This window comes from Protopterus annectens, chromosome 1.part0, assembly GCF_019279795.1.
Source record: "Protopterus annectens isolate FY-2018-M chromosome 1.part0, PAN1.0, whole genome shotgun sequence".
Lineage (NCBI taxonomy): Eukaryota > Metazoa > Chordata > Ceratodontiformes > Protopteridae > Protopterus > Protopterus annectens.
In genome coordinates, this window is record NC_056725.1 from 1,511,650,475 (window position 1) to 1,511,660,430 (window position 9,956).

At 41.1% G+C, this 9,956-nt stretch overlaps 1 protein-coding gene across 3 annotated transcripts in view; it reads right to left on the reverse strand.

Moving 5' to 3' along the window:
• The window catches only part of ERMARD (ER membrane associated RNA degradation), a 1,319,361-nt gene that overhangs the window by 769,310 nt on the left and 540,095 nt on the right, over positions 1 to 9,956 (reverse strand). For all 3 annotated transcript variants that reach the window (XM_044067775.1, XM_044067770.1, XM_044067782.1), the window contains one exon: positions 3,259 to 3,373. In XM_044067775.1, coding sequence (XP_043923710.1) covers positions 3,259 to 3,373 — 115 coding nt within the window. The remainder of the gene's footprint in view (positions 1 to 3,258; positions 3,374 to 9,956) is intronic.

The following is a 9,956-nucleotide window of genomic DNA, read 5'->3' on the forward strand; positions in this document are numbered from 1 at the left end:
CAAATAATGGATTTCTTTCTCATTACATTCATAAGTAAATTTCAAATAATGAGTGGTGCTGTTTAGATATTCAATAAAACCAGCAATACTTTCTTTGGTACCCTTCCATAAAATAAAAATATCGTCCAGGTACCTACTGTAAAACAAAATATCCAAGTAGAACCTGCTTTTGAAAATAAATTCCTTCTCCCACCCTAGTAAAACAATATTTGCATACACAGGGGCACAGGCTGCCCCCATAGCAACTCCCTTTATTTGTTGGAAGTATTGCCCTTCGAAAAAAATATAATTATTATCTAAATTCAAGGCCATAATTTCACAAACAAGCTGCACACGCTCTGAAGATAATCTAGAATGATCAAACAACATTTTTTCAAAATAATCTAAACTTTCCTCCCTAGGAATACAGGAGAATAAATCTTGCACATCTATTGTCAAAAAAAATCAGATCAGGATTCCATAAATCCTGCTTAATCTGTCCCAAAAAATCCCAAGAATCTTTAACAAGATGTGACATACCCTCAACTACGTGCTTGACCATCTGGTCCACAAACAATGCCAAATTGTGTGTTTTAGATCCCCCTGCTGCCACAATAGGCCTGAATGGGGGTGACAAAACTTCTTTGTGGATCTTAGGGATGCCAAACATACTAGGTACCTTGGGAAAATGATTTAATAAAAAAGAATGGACTTCCTGACTAATCCTTTGTTCTAATACATATTCTTCCAAAAACCCATCAATATGCTGATAAGAAATATTAATCTGATCCTTGGATACCTGCAAATAGCTCTCCTCCTGAAACAAAATAGCTTGGATAAGGTTTTTATAATCTTCACTGTCAAAAATTACAATCCACCCTCCCTTATCTGGGGTTATTATATGAATACTTCTATTGTGTTTTAAAGAAAAAAGTAATTCTTTCTCTTTGGAACTCAGGTTAAAAAATACCTTCTTGTTGTTAGCCCAAAGTTGATGCAACTCTTGTTTAACCACATTCTCAAAACTAGCTACCAAAGGGTGTAAGGGAGGACTGAACACACTATTTTTTCTCAAGGCCGTAGATTTATGCCCAATACTATCAGTATTGTTACCAGGAAACAATAATCGAAAATTTATTTTCCTAGTAAACATGTGAATATCAAGCAAAACTTCTGCTATATCTGGTATCCTAGCAGGAACAAATTTAAACCCTTTAGAGAAAAGTGAAAAATATTCTTCAGAAATAACTCTATCTGTATAGCTGTAAATATTGAATCCTTTAGAGCTACAAATAATATCAGAATGGAAAGAGTTCGCATCTAATACCTGCCCCTGCCTCTCCCCTTGTGGTACTGACCCCTGCGCGCGGGGTAATCGGAATTGTAATAATGTTGGACTTCTGGTTGTCTGTTCGCTATTCTTTCTGAGCGTCGTAGGGTGGGAAAATCCTCTTCTACATGAAAACCATCATTAAATGGTTGTTCAAAGGGGGTCCCATTACCAGTAGCTTCTGAATAACCTTCTGAATAACATCCACCTCCTTGGTAATTGAAACTCCCTGGCACAATTTTCTGGCTATAACTATCAATAAAAAGCCTGTCTGTGGGGTATACTGTTTTAGATTTATACTGTTGAACATCCCTGTTGAGCTTCCTTTTCTTTTTCTGAAATTGTATATTACACTTTTTTCAACTCTCTCAAGAACTTTAGAATACAATTCCTCATATTGAGGAAATAGTAAGTCTTCCAAAATGTCCTTGCTAAGTATTTCCACTTCTTTAAATAATTTAACCTTCATTTGTTCTTGAAAAACCAACACTTTGTTAAGCAGTTCAAAACCCCATTTATCAAACAAGTTGGTAAAATCTTGCACCATATCCATGTCATAATATACCCCAAAAGGGAATTTAAAAACACGTAGTCCCTGAGAAACCACCTTCAACTTAACACATTTACTAAAATAAAATATTTCCATCTGCAAAGTCTTGAGTTTGTATAATTTTTTGTCAAACCCAAAGATCATGTCTCTAATAGATGTATAGTTCTTGTCTTGTTTCCTTCTCGGCTCACTGTGACTTTCGCCCCAGTTGTTGCCTGCTGTAAAATTAAAGTTTTTGTTTAAAAAATCATGTAATTTAGAATGACCTCTCCTAAGGTCTTTGGTGAACTGGAAACACCAAAAGAATGACCAGCCTGTCTATTAGAAGCCGCGACTTCGGCTTCAAACCTCGCCTTAGGGGCAGAATGACAAACAGTCCCTGTTTTGCTGTTCCCAGTGTTAGATAATGAGTCCGATGCACTCACCTGTATAATCTACACATCCTTTCCAAAATATACCACTCCACTGGTATTCGAACGCTCCAAACAAGAGTTAGCTGTAGAAACCTGATTTTTTTTCTTGCACAGAGTATGATATTAAGAATTCAAAAGAAACTAATGCCTTATTCAGGCATAGTAAAATATGTAGTAATTTTTCTGGATTCAAGTTTGGGATATTGGATACAATAGAAATAAACCCCAGGGGTGGTAATTGGAAAAACACTTTAAACAAAAGGGAAGTGATGTGGCAGCTTCGTTTGGCAGCTAATTTATGTCCAGGATTAAATGATTTTATATCTATCTTGCCTGCTTTAAAAGAAAGAGCAGAAAGGGTATGATTTTAAAATGTGATTTTTTTCATAGAAATGTTTTTATTGGATTGTTCAGTTTTTACAGTGTATGCCTTTTAGGGTATTAATTTATTCAAGGGATTTTTGTTTGATTGGTGGGATTTTAACCTATCCTGCATTACTGTAACATATTTAAATCCACATGACTGTTTGTATATTGTTCTGAGGAAGTCAATTTTACTTTGATGAAAGTGCTTAACCTGGAAATAAAATTTGTGTCTACTAGTCCTGCTGGAGAACTGGTAAGTTTGTTATAAGTATCAAGATAAGGTGACACAGAGTCTTCAGCTTTCACATACAACCTTGGTCACAAGTGCAAAAGAATAACAAATTGTTATAAAAAACTTGACAACAGCAATGCACTGCTCTGCACCCACCATATAGAGAGGATAAATTCTGAAATATCTGAGCAAATACTTTATCATTTAAATGACAATTAAGACTTAGTTTTGAAACCTTAATAAATATAAGATCTAGCCCATCAAACTGAGTCTTGGTTTCAGTAAACTATAAGACAAGCAAAGGAGTCGTAAAATAGGTGCTTATATTTTTTTGTTTTGTTAACATAAATTTTCAAAAAATAATCACATTTTAAAAGTAGAGAATCACCTGTGTTGCTTAAATGCCATCAGAGCAGCATTCCAATAAGGCAGCATAATCTTTAGGACAAATTTAGACTTCATTATCAGTTCTTCAGCCACAGAAAGGATTTCATCATTTACATCTGCAATATAGTATAAATAGTGTGTTAACCAGCAGGTAACTGTTCATATTTAACATGGCAAGGTACTAAAAGAATGGACTCAAATATAATATGTATCCTCTTTATTTTCACTAATTTGAAGAAAAGACCCAAAATCAAGCAATATAATTCTACCATCCCACAGAATAGTATTCTGATAACAGAACATGCTTCTGTTGAAACTGTTGAACCATGTGCGTGCTCATGTAATGCTGCACATATTAGAATTAATAAACTAATGTACAATGCATTTAATTTGCTGATGCATACAAACTTTTGAAGCTTTTTTGTAAGACCAGAGAAAAAGTACAGTTTTGTACCTACCATAAATGTAGATGTTCGAGTGCTAATACAGCTGCAGTCATAACAGATGGGTTCTCCTGCCGTCAGGCGGGTCCTCGGTCGGCCGAATTCCAAAGTCGAGGTCCGGCATCGGTTGTCGTCGCTTCTTCCCTGACGTCAGTGTGACAGGGGTATAAAGGAACCAGCCGATGCCATTTTCTTCAGTTTTTCTTGCCCCAGATGTCAGGTGCCCCCAGAAGGAAGGCAATACATAAATTGGTGTAATAAAGCAATGCAATATAATCAAAATACAGTAGTTGCGAGCAAATACACCATAAATGAATACCCCAATCAGGATGTATGAGGAGGTGTTAGCCAATAGGCCTGTCCCAAGAGGGGAAGGAGGGAGGGAAACTTGGACTGCAGCTGTATTAGCACTCGAACATCTACATTTATGGTAGGTACAAAACTGTACTATGTTCATCGTGCATACAGCTGCAGTCATAACAGATGGGTAGAATCCCAAAGCTAAGAAAGGGGTGGTAGGCACTAGGTGGAACTAGGAGGAGCCAGGATGCCCTGCAAGACTGCAGTGGCAAAGCCTGCTCTATTTTTGGAGTATAATGGTAGGTGGTAGTGCTTGGAGAAGGTATGCACAGAACTCCAAGTGGCTGCTTCCAAAATATCTTTGGTAGGAACTCCTCTGAGGAAAGCTGCAGAGGTAGCTGTGGCCCTTGTGGAGTGAGATCTGATGCCTGTAGGTACAGTTTTGCCATGAAAAGAATAGCAAAAGCGTATGCAGTGGGCTATCCATTTTGAGATTGTCTGTTTGGAAATTGGCTTTCCTTGAGCTCCTACAGCATAGGACACAAAGGGCTGTTCTGATTTTCTGAAAGGCTTTGTTCTGTCCACATAATAACGCAGTTGTCTGTGGATGTCCAAGGAATGTAGTAATCTCTCCCCTTTGTTTTGAGGATTAGGATAAAAGGTAGGTAAGTGTATGGCCTGATTCAAAGCTACCCTGGATACCACTTTTGGCATAAAGGACGGATTGGTTCGTAAGGAAACTCTGTCCTGATGGAAGATGATAAAAGGCTGCACAGCCATGAGAGCTTGTAGTTCTGAAACTCTACGAGCTGAGGTAATAGCCAGAAGGAAAGCTGTTTTCCAGGACAAATATTGCAAATCTGATGAGGCAGCTGGCTCAAAGGGAGGCAAGGTCAGTTTTTCCAGAATTAAATTGAGATCCCAAGCAGGTATTGGTTGTTTCCTTGGGGGTTTTAGATTCTTAGCCCCTCTGAGGAACTGTCTTAAGGGAGGGTGAGAGAATAAGGGTGGATCAGTGTTGTATTCTGCAGAAATGGCTGAGGCATGGATTTTGATGGAGGAGAATGACAGTCCACTGCTTAGCAGCTTAGCTAGATACTGTAGTATTTGAGGTAAATTCAGGTTCCCAGGATCCTGGCCCTTTTTCTCATTTCAGACACAAAACCGTTTCCATTTTGCGGAGTAAGCTTTTCTAGTTGACGGCCTTCTGGCCTCCAAAATGACATCCTGCACCTCCTTGGAGAGTAGGGTCTGTTGTGATGCTAAGGAATCTTCCATGTGGCTAGATTGAGTGTTTTTAGCTGGCTGTGAAGAGTTTTGAAGGTGTGCTGAGTCAGGAGAAGAGGCATTAGAGGCAGGGTCCATGGTGGGGAATGCGTCAGGCTCCTCAGGAGTGGGTACCAGTGTTGTCTTGGCCAGTCTAGAGCAATGAGAATCATCTTTGGTCTGTCTGCTCTGGTTTTCAATAGAACTTTGGGCAGCAGAGGAAGAGGTGGGAAGGCATAAACTGTCATTGATGTCCAACTGAAAGAGAGAGCGTCCACTCTCCAGGCCTTTGGATGGAAAATCCTTGAGCAGAATTTTGTCAATTGGTGATTTTTGTGGGAGGCAAAGAGATCTATGTCTGGCCTTCCCCATGCTTGGATTATCTCTGTAAAAACTTTTGGATGCACCTTCCATTCGTGTGGATCTGTCATATTTCTGCTTAGGTTGTCTGCCAGTGTGTTTTCCTTGCCTGGCAAGTACTGTGCTTGTAGTTCGATTTGTAAGTCCATGGCCATGTTCCAAAGTGACATGGCCAGTCTGCATAGGGGGTATGAATGTGTTCCTCCCTGTTTGTTTATGTACCACATAACTGTGGTGTTGTCCGTTCTTATCAAGAGTTGACCTGGTTGCAGAAGGTCTTTGAAAGCTATAATAGCATTTATTACTGCTAGCATTTCCTTTTGATTGATGTGAAGTTGCTTTTCTTTTTGGGACCATTTGCCCTGAATGCACCGATCTGTCATGTGCGCCCCCAGGCGTAGTCCGTGGCATCTGTTGTGATGACTTGATTTGCTTGAGGCTTGCTGAATGGAAGACCTGTGTTTGTTTGGCATGCTTGAGCCCACCACAGAAATTCCTTTTGAAGACATGGAATTAGTGGTATTATTGTTTCCAAACTGTGGCTGTGTTGAGACCATAGGTTTTTCAGGTACCATTGAAGTTTCCTCATATGCAGCTTTGCACATGGGATTAGTAAGATGCAAGATGCCATGAATCCCAGAGCCTGCAGGATTTTCCTTGCAGTCAGCCTGGTGCAATTTGCTAGTGCTGTGAAGTATTGAGTTAGTTGCCCCTGCTTCTCTGGCGTGAGGTAGGCCATCTGGGTGTTTGTGTCCAAGTTGGCACCCAGGAAAATTATTTTCCGAGAGGGTATTAGTCTTGATTTCTTTTTGTTGACTGTGTATCCCAGAGAGTTCAACAACATTATTACATAAGCCAGATGTTTCAGAAGAATGTGCTTGCTGTCCGCTTGGATCAGGCAGTCATCCAAATAGGGGTATATTTGTATCCCTTGAAGTCTGCAGTAGGCAATTACTGATGCCATGCATTTCGTGAATACTCTGGGCGCAGTAGATAAGCCAAAGGGCAATGCAGAGAATTGATAATGGGTTGAACCTGCAAGAAATCTGAGGTATCTTCTGCAATTTTGTCTGATTGGGACATGCAGGTATGCCTCCTTGAGGTCCAATGTTTCCAGCCAAGACTCCTTGCCCAGCATGGGAAGAAGCTGCTGTAGAGTGAGCATCTTGAATTTTGGTACGAGTAGAAATGTGTTTAGGATGGATAGGTCCAAAATAGGTCTCCAATCTTTTCCCTTCCTTGGTACCAGGAATAGTCTGGAATAAAAACCTTGACCTTGTTCGTGCGTAGGTACCTCTTGAATAGCTTTCATGTCTATGAGATCTGTAATTTGCCTTAGTGCCTCTGCCCTTTGATTGTGTGGCAGGTTTGGCATGCCTCTCATTTTTGGAAGGGTGTGAAAATGGAATCTGTAGCCTCTGTTTATAATGTCCAGGATCCATTTGTCTTTTGTGACAATATGCCAATTTTTTGAAAATAATGCCAGTTTTCCTCCTAAGGGTGCTGCCATTTGAGTCTTGCTTGGCATGCAAAGGGGAAAGTCATTGGGCTTGCTTTCTGAATGGTTGCGAGTTATCCTCACCACCTCTTTGTGTAGGAGCTTGCCATTGTCTGCCTCTAAACGATCCTTGGGATTGACCTCTGCCCCTCGGGGGCCTGTATCTACCTCTTTGGGGTTGGTCCGTGGCTGGAAAGGACCAATTTTTGGAAGGCCAATTTCTACTGAAACGTGGGGGTTGTACCTGTAGAAAATCTTTCACAGTTTGCATTGATTTAGCTTTTTCCTCCATTTTCCTTAATACCTCCTCAGCATTAGCACCAAATAATACATCCTTTTGTAGAGGGGCATCTAGTAATTTAGCTTTGACATGATCTGGCAAGGTTTGTTCCTTGAGCCAGGCATGTCTACGTATGACTGATCCTGTAACAGCAGCTCTACATGAGGCCTCTAGAGCATCAAAACCACATTGTAAGGTATGCTTACCCACTTGTTCTGCACTATGCATCAAATCCTGCAACTCCTTCAAGTCTGGTTGTTCAGGTTGTGACATTTTACTTTTCAATTGTGATAACAAAAACTGTTGGTATTTTAGCATATACAACTGACAGTTTAAGGCCCTCATGGTTAAGGTAGCCGAGGTATATACCTTTTTTCCCCACCTTTCTAAGGATCTGGAATCTCTCTCGGAAGGTAATGGATTTTTTAGCAGTGGAGGCCTTAATTCCCTTGGGGCCCTGTGAGATGGTTTCTGGGTCAGCAGCATGGCTTTTGTATAGAAATTGGTGTGAGTCAGGAACCCTGTAGTACCTGTCAGGCTTGACTGGGACTGGAGGTAGAGAATCCGGGTTATGGCAGGCTCCAAGTAAACATCATCTAGGATGTCCAAGACAGGAGGTATAGCCAGAGGCCTGTGCTGAGGTAGCAAGAGAAATTCCCTAAGCCTTTTCTTGGAATCTGAATAATCTTGGCCTTCCCAGTGGAAGTGTTCCCTTAAGGTATGCAAAGTTTCCCCAAATGAGTAATCCTCTGGGGGGGATACAGAAGGAATGGACTCCTCTGCATCAGAGTCTTCAAAAGGTGAGTAAGAATGTTCCTGATCATCAGAGTGCTCTGAAATAATGGAGCTCTGATCAGAGGAGGGGGATTCTTCCTCCACTCTGGGCCTTTTGTCCGGTGGGGGTTGAGAACCCCTGATAAAAGTAATTAAATCCTCAGCCATTTTAAGCATCTGTTTTTTAGGCATGGGGCCTGGAGATGGGCCCTGTGTAGCTTGTCTCTTAGAATGCATGGCTGCTTTAGACTTAGTGAAAGCCTTGATGGAAAAAGAAGAGGAAGGTCTGAAGACACCTTGAGAGGAGGTAGACCTGTCCACATTTTGAAATTCAACGCCAAGAGTGGCTTCGGTATCTGTAGTCGGGGTGTGGGCCGAGGAGCCTGCGACCTCGGGCACAGGAGACACCGCCAATGAAGTGTCGTCGGTAGTCAGGGGCTGCGTAGGCGCCTCGCTGAGAACTGGACCACGTGTAGTCGGCTTTGGCGTGGTGTCGGTAGAGGCCGCGGACCTCGTGTGTCGGTCCTTATCTTTGCGCTTTTTAGACAAAACTGGAGTCGGAGTATCCGACGACATAATATAGTTAAATGTTTTGCCAAAATAATGCTGGGCAAACTCCGCCCAACGCTTAATGGTGCATTTGTTGAATGTAGCACAAAAACGACAGACCGAGACGTTGTGGTCTGGGCCTAAACAAGGAATACAGAGGGAATGGAAATCCTTATGCGGTATTTGCTTCCCACATGAAATACAATTATTAACTTTGTCTGACATCGGTCTGAGGCAAGAAAAGTTTCCCCAACGGGGTACTTAGCTTTCAAGAAGACTTTGGTTTCAAAATTTTCCTAATTTCAGGAGCTGGCCGACCGGCACTTGCGAACTGCTTCTGCTTCGGGCACCGTGCGGCAAGAAAGACTGAAGAAAATGGCGTCGGCTGGTTCCTTTATACCCCTGTCGCACTGACGTCAGGGAAGAAGCGACGACAACCGACGCCGGACCAAGACTTTGGAATTCGGCCGACCGAGGACCCGCCTGACGGGCAGGAAAACCCATCTGTTATGACTGCAGCTGTATGCACAATGAACATCAGATTATTATTCACCTGATACATTTCTTATTTATGCATCTAAATTTCCTTAACATCAGTCTAAAGTCATCTGGGCTTTATCAATTTCTGCTACAGAGCCAGAAAATAAGCTCTTTTGTTGATGAATTCAAAGTTTTAACCTGCCTTGATAACCTAAACTTTTCACACTCTGTTCTTTTTCATAAAACTAATCTGAATTCATATTATACTATGCATATGCACTGTGTTTATAGTAAATGTACTTCATATTTCATATTCCACTTTAGACCTTACCAGAGATTTATATATGAAAAGCAATACCAATGGATCCTTGGAGGCTACTTACATTAACATACATGGCAGTATTCTTCATGCAAGATGATAGTGACCGACTAGCACTAAGCAGTGTAGTAGTAGTTTCATATTGTTTGGAAGGAATGTATCTGCTCTTGGGGCACATTAGCAAGAGTCCTGGTGTTATATTTTTATCCCACATGGACATTAGTTTAAGCTAGTATCCCAAGCAATTTTTCGATTCTTCTGGTGCCTGTTTTTTTCTATCCAAATTATAGCTACATACAGTGTATCCAAAGGAAACTCCGAAATATCTCAACAACTGTAAGGCAGACGGCCGATACAGGTAGATGCCTGCAGATATCATCCTAAGCTAGACTCAGGCACAGTCTTCTGACAATTAAAGAGCAAAACCACA